Source organism: Myotis brandtii, unplaced genomic scaffold, assembly GCF_000412655.1.
Source record: "Myotis brandtii unplaced genomic scaffold, ASM41265v1 scaffold465, whole genome shotgun sequence".
Taxonomy (NCBI): Eukaryota; Metazoa; Chordata; class Mammalia; order Chiroptera; family Vespertilionidae; genus Myotis; species Myotis brandtii.
The window spans coordinates 876,737-900,789 of record NW_005367775.1 but is presented as its reverse complement, the minus strand read 5'-3'; the positions used below and the strand labels follow the sequence as shown (position 1 = coordinate 900,789).

At 37.6% G+C, this 24,053-nt stretch overlaps 1 protein-coding gene across 1 annotated transcript in view; it reads right to left on the bottom strand.

The window, feature by feature from the left end:
- Window positions 1-24,053, bottom strand: part of SUGCT (succinyl-CoA:glutarate-CoA transferase) — a 602,125-nt gene that overhangs the window by 536,447 nt on the left and 41,625 nt on the right. Inside the window, exons 6-7 of the mRNA XM_014547166.1 lie at window positions 18,355-18,446; window positions 12,451-12,594 (exon numbers count right to left, since the gene is read on the bottom strand). Coding sequence (XP_014402652.1) covers window positions 12,451-12,594; window positions 18,355-18,446 — 236 coding nt within the window. The remainder of the gene's footprint in view (window positions 1-12,450; window positions 12,595-18,354; window positions 18,447-24,053) is intronic.

The window sequence follows — 24,053 nt, the reverse complement described above, 5'->3', positions numbered from 1 at the left end:
GCTGGACAGCAACACTCTTATCTGACAAAGTAGACTTCAAAGTGAAGGCCATAATAAAAGTCAACAAAGGACACTTCATAATACTAAAGGGAACAATACAACAAGAGGATATAACTCTGGTAAACATATATGCACCCAATACAGGAGCATCTAAATATATTTTAGAAGTTCTGGAGGATTTTAAGGGAGAGATCAAAAGCAATACAATCATAGTAGGGAACTTTAACACCCTATTGATATCACTGGAAGATCTTCTAGACCCTAGTGAAAAACTTAATGTTTTGCCCTGAAATCAGGAAACAGAAAACAGTGTCTGCTCTTTCTGCTTTATTCAACACTAGAGGCCCAGTACATGAAATTCATGCATGGGTGGGGTCCCTAGACCTGGCCAGCGATCAGGGCCAATCAGGTTCCCCACTTCTCCGCCTCCCCACCTCCTCCTTCCCTCACTGCCCGTGTCTGCCGCCACCCACCCCTGGTTTCCTGTCCCAGCCTGGGGTCCAGCCCTGATCGGGCAATCGGGACCTGCCGGCAGGGGGGAAGGACCAGGAGTTTGGCTGGCAGGCCCCATCGGCGAGCTGGGCCTGCAGGCTGGGGGAAGCTCCTGCGATGAGCGTCTGCCCCCTAGTAGTCAGTGTGTGTCATAGTGACCGGTCGTTCCGGTCGTTCCAGTCATTCCATCTTAACAGTCGCTTAGGCTTTTATATATATAGATTGTTGGGATTCTTTCTACCCAGGGAAATTAGACAAGAAAAGAAACAAAAGGTGCCCTGGCTGGTGTCACTCAGTTGGTTGAGCATCATCCTATGCACCAAAAGGTCACCAGTTTAATTCTTGGTCAGGGCACATACCCTGGTTGAGGGTTCAATCCCTGGTCAGGATGTGTAGAGGAAACAACCAATCAATGTCTCTTTTACATCAATGTGTTTTTTTTTTTCTCTCTCTCTCTCTGTCCCTTTCTCTCTCTCTAAAATCAATAAAAAAACATGTTTTTTTAAAAAAGAAAGAAACAAAGGCATCCATGTTGGAAAGGAAGAAGTAAAACTATCCCTATGCATAAATGGCATGATCTTGTATATGAAAAAATCCTAAAATATCCACTAAAATACTCTTAGAACTAAAAAAAGCTAGCCCTACAAGGTTCTAAGAAACAAAATCAATGTACAATCATCATACTAAGTTCTGTTGCTCAGTGCTGATCACATTACTTATTAAAAATCATTCTCTCCAAAAGACAAGCCAAGATGTATCTCTGCAAATCCCTCTTAAGAGCTAAAACATATTCCCCAGACATCCTTATTCACCATAACATTGTCAGGAATAACAGCGTTCCTGGCACTGGGCACTCAATAAATATTTAAGTGAATTAATGCTGGGAGGACTTTATCCTCTTAGGGAGAGTAGAAGCACAGCACAGTCTGCATTCAGTCTGAGTTCAGGTCCCAGATCTGCTACTTACTGGCTGTGTGACCTAGGCCAGGTTATGTTGCTATTCTGCTTCCTCCTCAGTAAAGCAGGAATAATAAAGCTGTTGGGGAAACAAATTAGTGAATATATGCAATGTGCTTAGAACAGCGTCTATTATAAAGTAAATGTGGCATAAGTTTTACTGTTATTAGAGTCACTCTCAAAAATTCAACTTTGACAAATACAAACAGCCTATATAATGCAACATCTACTATAACATCGGGAAGTTCATAGCACTCTCCTAGTGCTACACCTTGGCAGACACTGTTAACAATCACAGCACTCTTTTTCCAGAACCTGTCTCAAAATTCTCAATACGCGTCTCCAGTCAGCCCAGATGGCAGAAAACATTAAAGCTGTTTGCAGTCTTGAGTTGCTTCTATTAACCATTCTACCAAAACTGCACCAGAACTCAACTCTTGCTCTACAGGTTTGACCTTGTACCATGCCAAGAAATTCCCTCCCCTAAAAAAGAACAGGCTATCACTGATTCCCAACTTCTAATGTGCCTACTGGCCATAGAATATTGAGTTACACCCCATGTTTATTCTGCAGATGAGTATTAACAATGGCCAGTGACAATGTCAACTTCTAGGGAACATCTTTCAGTGGGTCACAGCGGCATTTTGCCGGTTCCTAGAACTTGCCACGGTTTGTACTGCTTCGGGCCTTTGCAGGTATTGCTCCCTCTATCTGGAATAATCTTGCCCTGGCTAAAATAGGTGACCCTGTTATCTTTATCAAAACTGTTTATTTCCTTCTGTGAATTTATCTCTCGTTACTTGGTTTACCGCCTATTATTTCCAACTACAATGTAAATTCCATGGGGCAGGGCACTTGCTGAATTATGTATCACTTATTGTATACTCTGGCAAATAAGGAAAAATAGGTATAAATGGATGGGTGGATGGAGTTAGACGGATAAATGGATTCTGTTAGTACAAATTTGACTTAATTTCTTATTCCCTAAAATGAGTATCAATAGGTTAAAAAAAATAAAGATCATAATAATAATCTTTAAGGTAAAAAATATATTTAGTAGATGGTATTTACCACAACAGAAAAGTATATTAAAGCATTTTAGAAGATTTTTCTATGAAAATGTTGGAAACCAACCCAGTTTCCTTTAGCCCTCAGTCATCTAGAAAATGAAATCAACCGGAATATCCAAATTGCTAAGCACTCCAGCTAATCAAGATATTATAAATTGCTGATATATAATGACTCTAGGCTGCAAAATATTTTAAAATTACTCACCATTATACCTAATACACATTCTGTTAATAACTAAAATGATTTTCTTAGAAATTAAATCTCAGCTACCATGCCCAGTGTTAGTGGTCTACGTAGCTACAATGATGGCATAATAGTTGAGGCCAAATAGACACATTCCACTAGGAATCAGCTGGTCTATACCTATGACAGATAAACAGTCACCCTTAATTATAAACAGCCTATATAATGCAACATCTACTACTTAATTAGTCAATACAAAAAGATATGATCACTACATTTTATTCTACATAAAATTTTCTGACTCTAGAAAGGACAAATGGAGGTGAAACTGATGAACAGGAAAAAAGACAAATTTTTCTAACTCTAGTAATAGAGAATATAGGTGATTCTAAAACTGTTAAACCCACCTTTAAGAACAATTAAATTTATTTTTCTATAAGAGTCTACAAGGAAAAAATCTAATTTCAGGGAATATTTGTCAATACCAATGGATCTTTCTCCTATTTTATATCTTGATCTTAATTATGTTTCTATTGTTTTAAACATTTTAAAAGCACCAACTTGTTTTAAAGTATCTAACAAGAGAATTAAGTTAGATTACAATAAAATTTATTTTCCCATTTTATTCTCTTCTCCTTTGAGATATCCTCCACTAATAATTATTGATTACTATTACTTAAAAGCTCTTGTTTGTGGCTTACATATAAAAATATGCAATGCCCATGAATATAACTAATGACTTCAATTATACAAAACCAGAGAATCCTACCAGTATACCTGCATTTCACTGAATCTTCTTTTAAAAATGGTGAACCATGATTTGTATTGCAGTCACCTATATTCAATCTAACCAACAGTATTAAAAAAAAATGAAATAAAAAATTATCTAAAGTACTTTGTACCTTTCCTTGGAAGTCACCTGATTTTTTCATTTTTTGTGTGTATATCTTTATCTTCCTGGTTGTTCTTCTTAATATTAGGTAAATGTTAATATCCATTTGTATGCCCTGAACTTAAATTAATAGACAGCAGGAGGTTTCAGAGAGAGTGCTCATTAAAGAATGGAAGCTGGACTAGGATGAAAAATTGCCAACAGGCTGACAAGGGCCTTCAAGGCAGGAGTGCATCGGGCTCCTCAAAAAAGGAGGTTCAAATGCAGACTGACAGTTCCCTGACTTCTTGAACTTCCTCATATCCTTTCTCCCCTCTCCCTACTCCAATTCTCTCCACTTCGTTGGTCATATACCGCTGCCTCTCTGCCTTTCCTTTTTCTATTCACCTTTCAGCATAATCTCAACTTTCAGCTTCCACTCCCTTCTTGGATGCAAAATTATCTTTCCTCACAGATTTAGCACATTCTAAAGCTGACTTACCAATTTAGCATAGTGCTTAAGGCCTATGATACTTTAGATCAGGGAGGGGGACGTCAGGCCTATGGGACATAAAATGCCCTTGAAATGATGTCTGGCCCTGCCGAGGCATTAGAGGTGACTGAATAAATGCTTGACCAAAAATAGCAGGCTAATTTTTTAAATTGTTAATTTTGTATGGCCCGTGAATGGTGTTATAAATATCCAAATGGTCCTCGACAGAAAAAGGTTCCCCACCCATGCTTTAGAAGTACAAAAGAGCGTTTAATTTTAATTTCTTTCGAAATCAGAAGAAAAAAAGTGAGTGCAATAATGTTAAACACTTAATAATGAATTATGTTTATCTTTATATCAATGCAATTATAATTCTTAATATTTTTATGGAGAAACGTACCCACAAAGGCAACATTTTCTAGGGCCCACAGAAGTCATAATGGGCCCTGAATTGCTCTGAATGAGCTCAGCCTTACAGCCCTCCCCACTGGCCTGAGGGGGAACACCCAGGCCAGAGGTAACTGTATGAGTATTTATTTCAAAACCTGATTTATGGTGATGGTTGCATAACTCACTAAATTTACTAAAAATTATCACATGGTCACTTCAAATAGGGTGAATTTTATGGTATGTAAAATATAACTCATGAAAATTGTAAAAAAAGATATAGCATAAAAAAAAGCAGAAACACAGTTGCATCTAAAGACACAAAAAGATAAATTTCAGATTACTCTATTTGTTTGAAATTCAAAAGTTTATCCATAAAATTGTGCTATAATAATGGGAGTTAAAATTTTATGTACCCTAAATATAAACAATATTACAAACATGGAGAAAGAATAGTGACAACAAAAATGCCAAAACATTCTGTATGTGAAATAATTATTTAACTTTGGTGCTAAAAAAAAAAACAAAACTAACTCATTGTAGTAGTAATTATGAGAGCCTGGTTGCAATTTAGTACAGGAAGGATATTAAAACTGCCAATAGATATTTCAGTAAGCCACAACAGAAGAATAAGAGCAACAGAATAATTGGAACCACATCCCAAACCACTTCCTTGTTATTTACCAATATTATCTAAAGAATACTGTTTAGATGCTGATGATAGACAATCTTTAGTTGACAACTTTAAATCATATTAAGACTAAAAAGAAAAATCAAAGAATTTTATGAAAAGGGTTAAAAGTTTATAGCCATGAAACTCCAAAAAAGTTGATGCCCACTAAAAACCACATCCCGGCCACTGTCATATCTGTACAATGTAATGGTTTTGTTGTGGTTGAGGCAATCATCTCTGAGTTAATAATTAGCTACTATTCAAATCAGTGTAATTTGTCTATTGTACGTTAGATCACGTTTAAGAGAGGAAATACAAAATTTCATCTTTAGCAACTGATATTAAATGTTATAAACATTCATTTGTAATTCTATAATGTAATAAAAATGAGTAGAAAAGTATGTTTTTTACCACTGTATGAAATCACAGGCATTCTTCACCCAGGTAAAATTAAGTGCTAATATAATCTACTTAATGCAGGTGAAAATTTATATAAAAAAAGAAATGAACACAGTTTTTAAGGGAGAAGTTTCCTATTATGTTAATTTGTAAACTATCTGGAAATAGCACTTTTCATAAAGCAATTTTTAATTATTTTGTGGTTTGGTTTTTGGATCTGGAGTATGTGAATGTTATCTTAAATGAAAAGACTAAGTGAAGTTAGTCAAGATTTCTGTATTATGAAAAGTTATAATAATTATGATAAAATCAGTCAATAACCAACTTTTTAATCTCAGCACATTTATAACACTGTGAAATATTTTTATAATCTAATAAAATTTATACTAGTCATCAGCAGAACACTATCAATTTACAAAGAATTTTTTATATCCTTTATTGAATTAGATCTTTTAAACAACACAGTATAGTATTAGTATACTGAACATTGGTGGTTGGTTCCCCAATGTCCATTTCCCCTTCCTCTGACCAAAAAAAAATAACCACACCTTTCTTTGCGGGAAATCACCTCTCTATAGTCATAGCCCTATGATTTGAGTGAAGTTAACCCCAACACTAGTGGCAGGAATTGCTTAAGGCAATCAGCCTACTCTTTCAGGCCTCATTAATAGGTTCAGGAATAGTCATTTAGCCCTGTGAAAATTTATGGAGACAAAGAAATGAAAGAACAGAACAAAACTCCAGAAAAAGAACTGAACAAATGGAGACAAACCATCAACCAGATGTAGAGTTCAAAACATTGGCTATAAGGATGCTCAACAAACTTAGGGGAAGAGTAGATGAACTTAGAACTTCAACAATGCAATAGGAAACATAAAAATATAAAACATAAAAAGAACCAGTCAGAATTGAAGACTACATTACATGGAATCAAAAGTGGAATAGATTCAGCAGAGAATCAAATCAAAGATTTAGAAGATGAGGAAATAAAAACCAACCAAATAGAACAGCAAAAGAAAAAAATCCAAAACAATTTAGGATAATATAAAGAGCCTCTGGGACAACTTCAAGCACACCAAAATTAGCCAAGGGGGTGGGGGGGGGGGGGTTGGGGGGGACAGAGGGAGAAGAGAGTAAGGCTTTGAAACCTATGTGAACAAAGAATGATGAAAAACTTCCCTAACTTGGTGAAGAATATAGACATACAAGTCCAGGAAGTGCAGAGTCCCAAACAACATGAACCCAGAGGTCCACACCAAGACACATCATACTTAAAATGCCAAAGGTTAAAGGAAAAGAGAAAATCTTAAAAACAATAAAAGAAAAGCAATCAGTTACCTACAAGGGAGCTCCCATAAGGCTGTCAGCTGACTTCTCAACAGGAATGTTGCAGGCCAGAAGGGAGTGGCAAGAAATATTCAAAGTGTTGAAAAACAAAGACCTATAACCAATATTACTCTACCCAACAAAGCTATCAGTTAGAAACAAAGGACAGAAAAAGAGCTTCCCAAACAAGAAAAAGCTAAAAGACTTCAACATCACCAAATCAGTATTACAAAAAAATGTTAAAGGATCTTCTTTAAGAAGGAGGAAAAAAATCAAAAATACTAATAATAAAATGGCAATAAATACCTATCAGCAAATAAAGGGTGTCCCAAAATTCACGCAAGAAGTAATTTTGATAGAAAACACAGGATTATAAAAATTGTAAATTTTTTATTGATTCATAAAGCATACAGTATAGGGTTATGTATAGAATAGCATATCGGGTAAATGGCCTCCACGGCTTTGCTGGCACATACGCATTCTTTTGTTGAAATTTTCCATGACCGTTTTGCATAAATGTGGCTGAATTTCGTTGATACAGCGCTCAATTTCCTCCTTCAAGGCATGGGTGGTCATGGGCTTGTTGGCATAAACCTTAGACTTCAAAAAACCCCAAAGAAAAATGTCCAACAGCATTACATCACATGATCTGGGCGGCCAATTCTGAACACCAAAACAGGAAATTACAGGACCAGGAAATGACTCATGCAGTAATTGAATTGTTTCTCGGGCTGTATGTCACGTGGCCCAGTATATATACAGTATATATACTGTATACTTTATGAATCAATAAAAAATTTACAATTTTTCATTATAAACCTGTGTTTTCTATCAAAATTACTTCTTGCGTGAATTTTGGGACACCCCTTACTTTAAACGCAAATGGATTAAATGTTCCAATCAAAAGCCATATGAAGGCCGAATGGATAACAAAATAAGACCTCCATATATTTCACTTACATGTGAAATCTTAAAAACAAAATAAATGAACAAGCAGAACAGAAATGAACTCATAGATATAGAAAACATTTTGACAGTTACCAGATGGCAGGAGGGTTGAGGGAACAGGTAGAAAAGGTTGAAGGAATTAAGAAATTAAGAAATACAAATTAGTAGTTACAGACTAGTCAGGAGATATAAAATCCTGCATAGGGAAGATAGTCAATACTATTGTAATAACTACATATGGTGTCAGATGGGTACTAGATATATCAGGGTGATCACTCATAAGTTATATAAATATCTAATCACTGGGTTATAAACCTGAAACTAATATAATATTGCACATCAACTGTAATTAAAGAATAAAATATTACTTAAAGTAAAAATTTAAAAAAGAAATAGAAAAATACTGTTTTCAATCTCCAATTGGTTGAATCTGGAGATGTGAAACCCAGGGATATGGAGAGCAGACTGTATACTTATTGGGAAAAAAATACACGAATAAGTAGACACATGAAGTTCAAACCCATGTTGTTCAACAGCTAACTACATACAATGGAACATTTTTCGGCCAAAAAAAAGGAAAGTCTGCCACTTTCGGCATCATGGATGAAGCTTGACGGTATTATGTTAAGTGGAATAAGTCAGACAGAGAAAGACAAATACCATATGATCTGACTTACATAACAGAGTATAGGGCAGTGATGGCGAACCTTTTGAGCTCGGCGTGCCAGCATTTTGAAAAACCCTAACTTAACTCTGGTGCCGTGTCACATATAGAAATTTTTTGATATTTGCAACCATAGAAAACAAAGACTTATATTTTTGATATTTATTTTATATATTTAAATGCCATTTAACAAAAAATCAACCAAAAAAATGAGTTCGCGTGTCACCTTTGACATGCGTATCATAGGTTCGCCATCACTGGTATAGGGTATTAAAAACAAGCCTCACAGTTAACTAACTAACCAAGAATTAAATATACTAACAAAACTTACAGTCTAAAATATTAATAGTTTCATATTAAACATGTTACAGGCAGCAGCAGTTCCAGTTCCCCTTTTCGCCAACTTCGACCACAGGAGTGTAGCGGATGCCAATGGCTGGCCAGGCCTGCAACATCCTGTCCCCAGAAATAAAACCCGCAGAGAGAAAAGATGCCAGACACCCATGAAAGAGAGCATCGAAACCACCCGATGCGAAACTACACATTGCCAGAATTCCTTAGTTCCCTTCTTTCCACGATTCCCCCTATAACAGCCCTTTTGCCTACCCTGAGATATTAAGATGGTTATTAAAGCATAAGCCTGCTATCTTCTCAGAATGTCGGTACCGAAATAAATCACTTTCCTTTCATCAGCACCTGGGTCATGGGTTTGGCTTCATGGTGTCAGGCAAAAGAACCTCAGGGTTGTTTGGGCTGGTTTCACTTACATGTGTAATCTAAAATATTTTTTTTAATTTAAAAAAAAAATACCAAGCTCATAGATACAGAGAACAGATAGGTGGTTGCCTGAGGCAGGGGATGAGGTTGGGCAAAATGCGTAAAGGGGGTCAAAAGGTACAAACTTCCAGTTATAAATAAGTCATGAGGATGTAATATACAGCATGGTGACTATAGTTAATGTTACTGAATTGTATATTTGAAAGTTGCTAAGAGAGTGGATCTTAAAAGTTCCCATCACAAGAAAAAAAGTTTTACTGTGGTGACAGATGTTAACTAAATATTGTGGTGATCATTTCACAGTAATATACAAATATCAAATCATTATGTTGTCAATATGAAACTAATATAATGTTACATGTCAATTATATCCCAATTTTTAAAAAAGTGGTTAATGAGTTTTAAATGCACTAATAATCTTAGCAACCTCTGATTACGTTAGTTTGCTACAGCACAATAGGCTAAATCACTGCTACCATATTTGCCAAAAGCAAATCATATCAACATTAGTTGTTTATCAAGTACCCTAACTCAATGGCTCTCTACCTTTTTCTAGCAAACCTAGGGGCCATGAGACATATCCATTGGTAACAACTGATCTCCAACTGATTTCAAAAGATTGGTTGAGTCTGCATTTGACAAATACTAACTAAGCTGGGCTGTGAGGATACCAATGAAAGCAAGAACAAATATTATTCCTGCACTCCTGAAACTTAACAGTCTCAAGGAGTAACATGAACAATAAATATAGACACACACCCAAAATGGCTGGTATATATGCAATAAGTTTGCCCTCACTGTTCCCTCACTTTGAAACAACCCCAGCAGTGATTCTACCTGTATCCAACCCCACCCCCAGAAAAACCACAGAACCACAGACTTTGACATTGTAAATCACTGTGTTAGGTGCTGGAAGAGAATTAAACTCCACAATACTTTTTCCAAAGCTAATTAATTAATCATTAACATATATGTAAAGCAATCTAGGTAGAGATCAGGAGACATAAGTAGAGTCCCAAATCCAGGCCCAGCTACGAAATTTATTAAGTACTGGAGCAAAATAAAAAATGTATGGCCTCTTGTTTAAAATGACTAAGAATTTCAAGGCAATGACAACAAAACATTTAAACTAAGCCTAGGGCCCTCTGTGACTGAACTGGTCACACACCCATGACCTCTTCCAGGCATCCATACTTATTGGATGTGCAACCATTAGCCAGTCACTTTAACTAATCTCAGGTTCCTTACAGATGCAAAATTAAGGGAAGGGAAAAAAACTTCAGCTTCTTCCCATAACTAACACTTGTGTTTCTCTGTTAAGGAGACAGATCATTTAGAGAGAGTTCTTTTACCATGTTATATAATCATTAAAATTCTGACTGTGACTCAAAGCTAGTGTTGAAAACCCATACATAGTATTTCTCTTTCACACACTTCTTTAATTTTGCCTAAGAGAAAAAAAAATCTCCAAAGCAGTATTCTAAGTTTATTATTTTCCCATGTATGCCATTTAAATATGAAATACCCAACTGAGGTCTCTGTCTATAGAGTAATTTTCCTTACAGTAAAATGTTTACTTGTACAAATTAAATATTTTTTTGTATCCCTAAAAAATTACCTAGTCAGAATCAGCTTCACATATGGTACAGCAACTTGGTCTGCTCTAGTTAAAAAGAGGCAAAATGTCCATTTGAAAGAGAGTTAACCCTTTTATTCCTTTAGTTTAGTATTTAGCATAACATAACTGATAACTATCTAAACCAGGGGTTCTTAATCTAGAGTCCATGGAAAGAATTCTGGGATCTAATTAACCTGAATGGAAAAAAATATATATTTCCTGGCTGGTGTTGCTCATTGGTGAGTGTCAACCCATGAACCAAGAGATCACCAGTTCAATTCCCCAGTCAGGGCACATGCCCAGATTGCAGGCTCAATCCCCAGTAGGGAGCATGTAGGAGGCAGCCATTCAATGTTTCTCTCTCATCAATTTTCTATCTCTCTATCCCACTCCCTAACATTCTCTCTAAAATCAATAAAAACATATTTTAAAATATTTTTAATAAAAGAAAAAAACATATCTTTATTTTCATCAAACTCTAAACAAAGTTTAGCATTTTCTTCAATTATGAATATAGGTAACAAATCAACAAACACAGGACAGGTACCATAGTAGTACCTATGACTTGATCACTAATAAATAATATACACATTTTCATATCATATTATAGTTATTGCATCTATTTTAAATGTTGTTTATGCTCAATACCTCAAATGACAATAGTTATTGGACTCACTATTAGATCTTGTGGTTTAATGTAAATGGTATAACACATTAATGTATACAGTATGAATTATAAATGATATAGCAAAAATTTGTTTTTACATTGAAATAACTACATTTCAATATAATTGGCTTCCTTTGTACACCTACCTATATCATTTTATATATTTAAAAAAAATTCTGAGAAAATGTCTACAGACTTCACCAGAATACCCAAAGGGTCTGTAGCACAAAGAAGGTGAAGAAATATTGGTCAAAATAAGTTACAGAGCTCATCTATACATATAAAAGCCTAAGCGACCGACCAACTGACCAACTGAACAACCGAACGACCAGTTGGTAGGTCACTATGACATGCACTGACCACCAGGGGGCAGACGCTCAATGCAGGAGCTGCCCCCTGGTGGTCAGTGTGCTCCCACAGTCAACCTCCCACAGCCAGCAAACCTCCCGCAATCCCTCCCCCAGCCAACCAGCCCTGATAAGCCCCGACAGGGCCGGCTGGCCAACCTCCCACGGTCCCTCCCCCCAGCCAGCCAACCTCCTGTGGCCCCTCCCCCCAGCCAACCTTCCACGGCCCTGATCAGCCCCAATCGCCAGCCAGGCCAAGGGACCCCCCAACCGTGCACAAATTCGTGCACCGGGCCTCTAGTGTGACAATAAAATAGAAACACTTATACTCTTGTAATAGATCTATTACAATAAAACTGTCTCTAAAATCTAGTTTAGTGGCAATGTCTACATACAACAAAATTTTTGTGGTTATTTTAATATGACAACAATTAAATACATCAAAACAAAACAGCTTTTTGTTTTTTTCTGTTTTGTTTTCTATTTTTTCAGATGTGATCACTGTATGTAGTATAAAAAAGTATAACCCAGATACATGCTTTTACTACATTATCTAAAATGTTATTTGGATTGGTACCTGAGATGACAGTAGGTTACAATCAATGAACAGTCCTTTCCCAGTTTTATATCTTTGTATCAATCCAGCCATAATGGCTCCATATGCATACAGGCCAGTGGCAAGATCAGTCATGGCCACTCCTGGACGAACTGGATCTCCGTCCTGATTTAAGAGTTGGGTTGAGAAAAACAGAGAAAATTGAGAATTAAAACCATCATATGATTTCTCAAGTATTCTAAGGTCAAATAGAAGAAAAAATTGTATATGCAAACACACACTAAAGAAATACAACAAACTACTATAGATATCTGTTGGTGGTAAGAATACATTTATATTTACTGTATATTTGCTGAATTTCTTGCCCTATCCCCTACCAACCAAAGCCAAACCAAATAAAATAAAATTTGTAAACATGTCTTAAGTTCTTTTTAATATATTTTACCTTGTTTATATTTTACTAAATTTTAATTCTAAATATTGTTAGTAGAATGACTCATTTATTTTTTTTATAGTCTCTTAGAAACCGCTTTAAATGTATTTATCTCTTTTAATACATTAATAAAACTCTTTTGTAAGAACAATCTTTGGTGATTTTCCTGTAAAACTAAGGCATAAGAAAAGGAAAATTTTACTCAAGACTTACGATATACAATTATAGTGGAAGGAAAAAGTATAAAATAAAATATTAAGAGTCTTCCCAATTACTCACTTTTCATATTCATTCATGTGTTTCTCCATGGTCATTATTATCAATGTTATTTTCTTATACTCCGTCATTCCCCTATTTATCCATGTATTCAAAAACTCATTAAAAGTAAAGCCTGAACATTACTTAGAAAACTACTGAAATCTGAATAAAGTGTGGAGTTTAGTTAATAATTTTGTACCAGTGTTAATTTCTTGGTTTTGATCATTCATTGTACTATGGTTTTGTAGTGTTAATATTACAAAATGGTGAAGGATATACAGTATAGGGTAATGATGAAGGTTATGAATTAAGAGTATTTGAATCTTCTGTACCATTTTTGTAACTTTTCTGTAAGTATAAAACTTTTAAAAATAAAAATGTTGAAAAGTAAAACCTGAATTATTTCTTTAAAAATAAAATATGACAATTTTGAGATGGCAGAAATCTTATAGTGTTTTTCATTTTTAAAAAATAATAGCAGCTAGTCCAGTCACCAAGCATTTTTCTCCTTAGCTTATTACTCAACCTAATTACTTAAAAAAACAACAAAAATGTTAAAACTTTCTTTTTTAAGTAGTTTCATTTTCAAAATAAATAATTATTCTTAAATGTATCTGTGTCTATAAGTCATACATTTATTTCATACTGAGTCATTCATTATACTAATGTAATCTACAGAAAATATTGTTTTTACCTGGGAGCACATTAATTTTTTTAATGACCTATTTTCTGAAATATGAATTCTTCCATCATTTGCTAACTTCAATACTTTTAGAAAAGTCCTGGCCTTTCTTAGTTTTTTCTCAATTATTCAATGAGGGTAATGATAAAATCTACCTCATTGGTAGATATGAGAATTAAATAACAAAAGATGCATCAAAGCACTTTATGAATATAAAAGGCTACAAAAATGGGACTTTTTAAAAGATTCTTGGAGTGATGCTAGGAGACCCATAAAATAATTTGTCAATAGTTCAGAGGGGGAGAGAGAAGATGAGAACCTCAATCAAGAACAGAGAAAGGAGGATGGATGGATTCAAGAGATACTTAGAAATTTGAATTCTTAGACTTTGATTATTGGCTGAGTAGAGTAGGTATTAAAAATGAAATTAGCCCTGACTGGTTTGGCTCAGTGGATAGAGTGTCGGCCTGCGGACTCAAGGGTCCCAGGTTCGATTCCGGTCAAGGGCATGTACCTTGATTGCGGGCGCATTCCCAGTGGGGAGTGTGCAGGAGGCAGCTGATCGATGTTTCTCTCTCATCGATGTTTCTAACTCACTATCCCTCTCCCTTCCTCTCTGTAAAAAATCAATAAAATATATTTAAAAAATGAAATTAATTTGGAAAAACAATCAACAGAAAATTAAGTTTCCAAGGTAATATTTTGATTATGAAAACCACTGCAAGTATTATTTACAGTCCTAATTAGTAGGAAAAACTTATTTAGAAGTACAAAGAACAACATGGAGAACAAAAAGTGGCACATTCATATCAAATGAGGATTTGAGTGCACATGAACACAGTCACCACAGTCTCTGCCTTCACAGTTCATAAGAACAAACTCTGAAATTATTACAGTATATGAATCTTCTATTCTAAACACACACTCTACTCAAATTACTCACTGAAGCTAAAATTATGCTTTTAACACAGTCACAAAATTAATTTTCATAAAGTATTCTTTCCCTTACATGAAGGAAATCCCACTTTATAGTTGAAACACTGAACCGGGAGCTATAGAATCTACTCCTAAGCAGCTTCACTCCCTTGCCTATAAATAGGCATTTGAATTAGACTTCAGCGTGGTTTTTTCATATAATTCAGGTGATGCCTCTACCATCAGTTCACAACTTTATCACTACCAATTAAAAATATATATTTTTCCACCTGGCCAGTGTGGCTCCGTGGTTGAGCATCAACCTGTGAACCAGGAGGTCACGGTTCAATTCCCAGTCAGGGCACATGTCCGGGCTGCAGGCTCAATCCCGGGTGTGGGGTGTGCAGGAGGCAACTGATTGTGATCCTCACTCATCATTGATGTTTCTATCTCTCTCCCTCTTCCTTCCTCTCTAAAATCAATAAAAATATTTTAAAATAAAAATGTATTTTCCCTCTTTTACAGAAGTGAAAACTGAAGTCAGACAACTTATCTAATGTTACACTGAATGACAAAATGAAAGTTCAAATTCTGGTTTTCCGATTCCCAAGACTGTTCAATGAAGACATTAAATAGGTCATCAATGAAGATAATAAAGATAATGACAGGAACTGGACTTAACAAAAAAACTGTGAGGGTTAAAGTTCCCAGATAACATAGCAGGGGAGAGGCAGGCCCAGGATGACTGAAGCTGAGTCTGGAAAAGAGAGGGTCCGTGTGCAGATTTTAGAAGTGGAGCGGGTGTTGGCATACGGTTGTAAAACCATAGACTAGATGTGAGGTTGGAGAGCAAGAAGCCTGTGACACTGTCCCTACCCTAGAAGTTGCAGGTTTAATAACCAAGTATGAGCATCCTCCAAATGAGAGGAATTTGAGGTAAGTAAATATTCTCCATGCATAATCTGGATATTTCAAAACAATGTTCCCAATGTACACTCCCTTCCTATATTGGTATTCATGTGTACTTAAAAGTCCTTTTTTGTCCTACTGATAGTGTTGTAATTAACCTAATCCTATATAATAAAAGCCCAGCAACCTAACGGTGGAATGACCAGAACGACCGGTCGACCAGCTGCTATGGCGTGCACTGACCACCAGGGGGCAGACACTCAGCACAAGAGCTGTCCCCTGGTGGTCAGTGCGCTACCACAGTGGGAGCGCTGCTCAGCTGACTGGGATGAGCAGCTGCTCCCGCTGCAAACCCTGGGCCGACAGGGAGAAACCCAAGCTGCAATCCTTGCCTCCTCACCCCAGGCTCCTCCTCCTTGCTCCCTGTCGCCTCCTCCGAACGAGGCAGCACAGCACCGCTGCTGGGCTCACAGAGCTGACACTGACACCGGAGGCTGGGAAGCGGGTTCATGGCCACCGTGGGACTGAGGCCTACTCTGCTGCCTCTCAGTGCTATTGTCCCTGGGCCCGGCCCCAACCGGGTCCCCTGGAAAGGGGAGTGCTCCGGCTCCACAGAAGATGCCAGACCAGGGAGCAGCTGCTCAGAGGGCGGGGCCACAGCAGCTCAGCTGACCGGGATGAGCGGCACTCCCACAGCAGGCCGATCCCTGCAGGCCACGCCCCCCACCAGTGCACGAATCCCATGCACCAGGCCTCTAGTTATTAATAACAGGAAAGGAGCAAAGGGAAGACCAAATAGTATAGGCGTGTCATTTAGGCAGCTTCACCAGGAAGCTAAAGCTTTACACTCCCCGGGAACCAGTAGTGTATTCCCCACAGATTCCTGGGGGAAGGGCCTGGACATTTGCGGGGGAGGGGAGATAGACCCATGCCCAGGAAAGTTGGGGGGACTAGCAAAGATGCTTGCTGTCAGCAACACCTGTGAACATAGGTCATTGGCCAGAATGGGCGTGGCCACAGCAAATGTGCAAAGATTTGAGATATTTAATCCCCTAAACAAGGAGTTTGAGCTCTTGGTTCTTCTTGGCACACTTGGCTCCTGGCTGAGGCTTAGCTCCCTGCGTTCAACCACAGGACCCATCCCAGGTGCACCCCCACACACAATGGATTAATGGGCTGCAAACAGTCAGATGTTGAACTGGACCTGGCTGCAACATGGAACGGAAACGCTGGACAGACTTTGCTTTTAGCTCTACTGGATCCCCAGCTGCACTTCTTCTAAGTCTGGATTAAGGGAAATGGGACTTTAAACCCTGTGTAATTCCACACAAATAAAAATCACTCATCCTCCTGTGGGAGTCTCAGAAAATTATTTTCCTCAAGATATCGTAAGAACACCACCCCCAACACTCAGTGGGGAAAGGGATACCCCACTTCCACCGATAACAAATTCAACATTTAAATAAGCTGAGTGCCGGGGTGCTGTCCTTACGGTATCTCGAGAAAAAGTGTACTAAAGGAGCCACAGTAATCCGTCACCTACCTCAGTTGTTTTTGTGTTAATACATTTTAATTTTTGAATATACAAATTTAAAAATCCAAGATCCTTTCACATATTCACAATTGAGTTCAGTGCTTTTAAATAAGACCACTCACAATCATGCCTTATACATAAAAGAACTTTAATAAGATAAAGAGAGAGAGATCCATGCTCTATTCTCTCAAGGGATAGAAAGAAAATCAGTGCACTTGAATATTTTAAGGAAAGGCCACACACATTTTTTCTAAGACTGGTGAAAATAAAACAGAGAAGAATACAAAAGATCTTATACTTAAAGTCGCTAAAATCCTAGCGCCTGCTTTAAAATTAATAGAAAGAAGTAGACGGTAAAAAAAAAAAAAAAAGAAGAAGAAGAAGAAGAAGACAAAGGCACTCTGCCTATTTATCCTAACACTACAGCAATACTTTCTGAAGAATTAACTGAAGCAAGTAATTCAGGGAAGAAACACCTACTAGAAACAGTTTTTTAAGACAATCTATTTTGTTTGGGAAATGAATGTGTTTTAGTATTTCTATTTACTAGGCTTTCACACCTTTTTTTAACTTTACTTACTTTCTTATTATTTTCCCCAAGTGTGCATTTTCTAAGAGTCTGCTCTAACCAAGCACATTTTGGCCACCTATATACCTTTTAGGAACTTCCCTACCTGTCATCAATGAAGAAGGATTACTATGAAATCAAATTAACTTTTTCACTGTCAGAATCTAATGCACATAACAATCAGACACAGCTACACCTGAGGCATTATTAACAAGTTTTAAAATAAATAACAACTTACATTATTCCAGAGGGAAAAAGAAACCCTCCACTACGTACACATGCCAAGTGAAGGCACGCTGTGGAAATGGACATCTGTGCACCAGTCTAGCCAGCCATTCTACTTCACAGAAATACTATTCCTAAATTGCATGAAGGTGCTTATGTTGAACTTGAAGGACATAATACACATGCAACATGTGTTTACACTCTATTGCTTCTTGCTAAAAAGAGTGTTATTTTCTATGAGGCCATATCCACATCTAGGGCACATAGATAACTTTAGTAAGTCATTCGCTTTCCTTGGATTCTTTCTAAAATTAACTCAAGTTTAACGGGTTAGTAAAGACTGAAAATCCTTTTGGAACACCTGGTGAAAAATTATGAATAATCTTAAGAAGGATACCTACCTCAGGCCCTGTGATGTGCATCAGACCAGAGACAGCAGAGGCCACAGCATCATAACCAGCCCGCTGAGACAGTGGACCTGTCTGGCCGTACCCTAACACAATGAGAACAGACACATTCAGCACCTCATAAGGAGAGCAGTAGTACAATGGTGTGTTTAAAACCATTTGTATGCAGAAATCCTGCAGCATTCTGTTACTATTACCATCAACACAATCCCTTGAAGAAGGTAGTAAAAATTAATTATGGTGTTGTACCCCAGAAGGTAGCAAACTGGTGACTATACACCTGCACGAATGTTTTAGTCAAGTCTAGTCTGAAGAGTGTTTTCAAATCTTTTTATTTAGTTTAGAACATTTAAAAATCAGAAGTTAGCACAAAAAAATAAAAATTTCTGGCATTGCCAGAAACCAATTCCAGCATGTCCAGCAGGGCTGAATCATCTGGAGTGGCAAGGGCATTTCCCCAAACCTGAATAGGATACATTAAATTGATTTCTTGGCTGCCAGACATCTAAAGGGCATCTTAATCTACATGTTATTGCCTCCTACTGGCCAAACACCTGAACAGCCGTAGGCTAATTCTCCCATTCTGACAATGACTCTGTACCAAACCCTGACCCTTTGAAGTGTATATCTCTGCCCCTCCTCAGGACAAGTTGTGTTAATAAAAAGCATGGGGTCCTGGGACAGGAAACCTTAGAATTTAGAACTTAGATCTTAGTTTCCTTTAAGCCAGCAGTTCTCAACCTGTGGGTCGCGACCTCTTCGGGGGTCGAACGCCTAAGACCATCGGAAAACACTTATATAATTACATATTGTTTTTGTGATTAATCACTATGCTTTAATTATGTTCAATTTGTCACAATGAAATTGGGGGTCACCACAACATGAGGAACTGTATTAAAGGGTCGTGGCACTAGGAAGGTTGAGAACCACTGCTTTAAGCTAAGCTCCTCTGACCTCCAAACGCCTTTCAAAATTATCTTTTGTTTCTGGACTCCTATTTAATCTACGCACAGCCTTCTCCAGATTGCTGAACCCTTCTTAATGCTGGAACAAGAACCCCTGCAGGCATTTTTTGAAAAATCAGAAAATAAAAACTAGGCCCATGTTCTCACATGGCAACAATAAGAGTTAAATAATAGCTCTTCCCTTTTACACAGGGCATAAATTCTCCAATTTGCCAGTCTCCACCACCACTCACTCCTTTATGCCTCAGCCTGTTTCATTCATTTAACTTACCTTCCAGACTCCAACAGGTATTTGCTATTCTTGTTCTATACAAAACAATACACAAAGTGGAAAAAAAAATGTCTCCCTAGGTTCTGTTTGCATATTATCTCAAGTATATAAAAAATATATAAATAATTAAAAACCTGAGCATGAATAAAATTATAACATCTCCTAACAGTGATTTTTATGTTACAAAGAGACAGAAAAGGTATCACTTTTTTTTTTGCCATCAGCTAAAACACAAAAAATATTTTATCCTGCTCTCCTCAGTCCTGGTGCTTACTGTGGAATAATAAAGGTTATATTAGGAGCTACATGAATCTGTTTCCAAATCCCATGTGTCAATCAGAAAGTGGCCAGATGAAGAACCTTTCATAGCCATCAGCTCTTGGCTGAAATTCCTTGCATACTCTACTTCAGAAAGATCAGGAAAGAAGTATCTTGAGGTCCTTGCTTGCTTCTCTAGCCACCTGGAACACGCTCCCTCTTTCATTCCTTACACCCACATAACTCTCTCCCTCGCATCCTCCAAGTCAGCACTCAAACAATTTCTTACCAAAGGGACCTTCCCTAGCGAACTTTAATGAAAGAACACTCTTACTTCTCATTCTTTATCACCCTTACCTGATTATATTTGTCTTGATAACCCTTATCACCACAAGATATATAACATATTTTTTATTGATTTATTTTGTCTCCTCCCTACTAAAATGTATATACTCCAAGGATTTTTTCTATTCAACTCACTGTTGTATGCCCAGCATCTAGAATAGAATCCAATAACACTTATTACATGAATGAATGAATGACTGCTGGTTATATAAAATATATTATTTCCAAAACACAAATAATCCATAAAAAGTAAATTAATAAAGAAAACAACGGGGGGGTTTTCTATTTTGTTTTGTTTTGTTTTGTAATTGACCAAAATGGCAACATAGAAGGCCATTTTCCTTCTCTCCTGGACACACTGAATGTACAGCTACACGTGGAGCTTCACTCTGAGAGAAATCCACAAACGAGTTGAATGATTCCTAAATATTGGACAGGAGAGAATACCCACATCGAAACTGGTAGGGAAGGCTGAGACATACTCTTGTCGTAAGTTCCACTCTAGGCACAGTGATAAACAATTAGGATGGAACCCCGAACTCCCAGCTTCTCCCTGAGGAGCAAAGGGTTTCAACAGCACAGTAAATGCCCCAATTTTTAAATTCCCACCTGAGGGGTGGGCCCCCAAACAGGTAGCTCTGATAGCTAGCAGAGTTCAGGCCCACAGACTTGTAGCAAACAAAGAAGTTGTTGATGCACAGGAACCCTAACCTAAGCCACCCCTGCAGGGCTCAGAACAGACGGAGCAGGCAAAAAAACGTCTGCCTCCTGGTCTCCTTCCCTGGAAAGAGTGTAACTGCATACTTTATAAGATGCTACCTGAGGGTCTAGTAATTAATACACTTCTAGAGGCTGACTGTGATCCCACCTGGAACCCAAAAGAACCAGTAGGCACATCCCCCACTTTCTCCCTCCAGCTAACTCCAACAATAAAACCAACTCACCAGACTCTCTGGAAGGAACTTCTACTAGTATTCTTGTCTCATGCCCCAACTTTTGCAGCTACTTCTTGAGGGATGGGCCCCTGGATCACCTGGCTAGACTGCCAGCCAAGCTTTCATGGGTCCCACAGGACTGTAGTAAGCAAACAGGCAGGGTTTTTTAAAGGCTAAGGAGCACCCCCCACAGCTATACGCCCAGGCTCAACGCGGAAGGGTTGCAAGCTTTCACAGTTGTTGCCTGGGGCCCAGCTTCTAATCAGCCTGCATCTAGGTGCTAACAGCAACCATTCCCTTTGGGACATTAACGGGTCTTCTCACACCCTCAACTACTGAGAGGCAACAAAGAGAGTGTCTTGGGCAATTACACTGGCTTCAGAGGCACCCAGGAGCTCAGGCTGGGCTCATCCATAAGATTCATCTCCTACACAAGATCAGTCTGTAAAGACTGAAAGAGGTAGCTGTTTTAGCTAATATGTGAAAACCAACACAGAAAGTCAAGGAAGATGAAGAAACAAGGCAAAAACATGTAATAGATACACAGAAGATAAAGAGACAGAAATCTAAACATACAACTACAGAAAATCATCAAATCACAAAGAAAAAAAATGGAGAAAAGAAATTACAAAACAACCAGAAAACAATTGAAATGATAATAGTAAGTCCATAATTACTATCAATAATCACTTTAAATGTAAATGAACGAAATTCTCCCATCAAGACACTGAATATCTGAATGGATAAAACAAAAAGACCCAACCACATGCTTCCTACAAGAAACTCGCTTTAGCTTTAAGGACACAGATTGAAAGTGAAGTGATAAAAAATATATATTCCACGCAAATGGCAACCAAAACAAAGCAGGGGTAGCTATACTTATCAGATAAAATATACTTTAAGACAAAGATGGTCATTATATAATAATAAAGGGGTCAATCTAACAAGAAGACATAACATTTATAACTTTTTAAGCATACAACATAGAAGCATATAAATATAATCAAACAAATATTAACAGACATGCAGGGAAAAATACAGCAATACAATAATAGTAGGGGACTATAATATCCCACTTTCAATAATGGCTAGATCATCCAAGACATAAAATCAATAAGAAAATATTGCTGTCAAACCTCAGAGGGAAGGCAGGAGAGGGTGGGCAGGTGGGAAGAAATGAACCAGTGAACTTGTATGCATATAAGCATAACCAATGGACACAGACAATAGCGGGGTGGAGGCCTGGGCTGGGAGAGGTCAATGCGGGGAAAGGGGGACATATGGTCAAGGGAATGTACCTGGGCTGCAGGATCAATCCCTAGCCCCAGTTAAGGCACATATGGGAGGCAACCAATCAATGTTTCTCTCTCTATTTCTCTCTCTCTTTCCCTCCCTCTCTCCCTTCCTCCCTCCCTTCCACTCTCTAAAAAATTCAATGGAAAAAAATGTACTTGGTGCCCTAGCTGGTTTGGCTCAGTGAATAGAGAGCATCGGCCTGGGGACTGAAATGAGTGTCAAGCTTAAGGAGTGAATTTATATTCCAGGACAGCTAGTTCACAGCTGTAAAGGGCACCCTAGACCATGCTTCCAGCCTTGAAGCCCTGGTATCCCCAGCATAAAACAGGCCTCCAGGAGCAGAGAGAAACTCCACCATAAGGCAGGAACACTCTGTGTGTGTGTGTGTGTGTGTGTGTGTGTGTGTGTGTGTGTGCGCGCGCGCTCTTTAAAACCTGTTATCCCAACAGTAAGGCAAGAGACGGAATTAAGGGTCAGTCTGCTCCAGGTAGGGAAATCAGGTGCTCAGGCTTCTGGCCAGGAGCCCAACCCATCAAATGAGACAAACAGAAGCCCTCACCATCACTACTCTGAATGGACTCTTCCAAACAAAGCCTGCAGGAAAACACGCCCAGAAAACACACAGCTTGCTATAAGTAAACGTGCACTGCAGTGCTTGCCTTACGATGCAAGTTCTAACTTCCAAGTATTTCTATTAAAGAGAAAAATAAGCAGTTACTCTTGTGGAGGCAGGGAGTATGGCATGAAGAATAAGAGGATGAGTTTTAGGAATGAAAACATTTGGATTCAAATTATGGCTCTGCCAACGACTATATTTTTGACAATTCCTTTAACCTCCCTGAGCCTCTGCGTCTACAATAGTCACATTTATCTCATAGATTTATTACGAGAATTCAATGTGATAAGACAGTATAAACAAAATACACTTTACTATGAGAGCTAAATATACTTAGCTAATAAATTTTCATTGATTAATATGCTAATAATATAGTAGCTTGCCCTTTCCACAAAATATTGAGAAAAACAAAAACTGCCTTGAGGTATGATGAAATGATGAGAATAAATAGTCTAAGTGTTGTTGTAATTATGTTGTTTAATAACCCATTAAAATGGAAAGTTTTTGTACTTGTTCATTTTAGAAAAGAAGATAATAATAAAATATATTTACATATTTTTGTAGTATGAATCAAAAATTATTCTACCTTTTCGCATTATACTTACTTTAACTACCAGTACTATCAACATATATTTATGACAAGAAATAGAAAATTTTAAAGCAGAGTACTGACATTATCAAAATGGTAGTTTGCAAAGATTACTCTGTTGGCAATGTGAGGACTGAATTATTTATTAATAATTTAATAAAGAGCTGAAAAAATGGTAAGCATGGGAGCCAGATAGTTCTTTTTAATTGTAAACTTTACAATTCCAAAAACTATAATCAAAATTAAAGAGGGAAAATTTAAGCATGTCAGTTCTATTTTATAATCAAGTAAGAAGATAAGGAAAACTAAAGAGGTTATGGAAAATCAGAGAGGAACACCTCTCCCTCTCCCTTCTCCCCTCTCCTCTCCTATATGCCCCTCTCCCCTCTCCCCTCTTCCCTCTCCCTTTCCCTCTGCT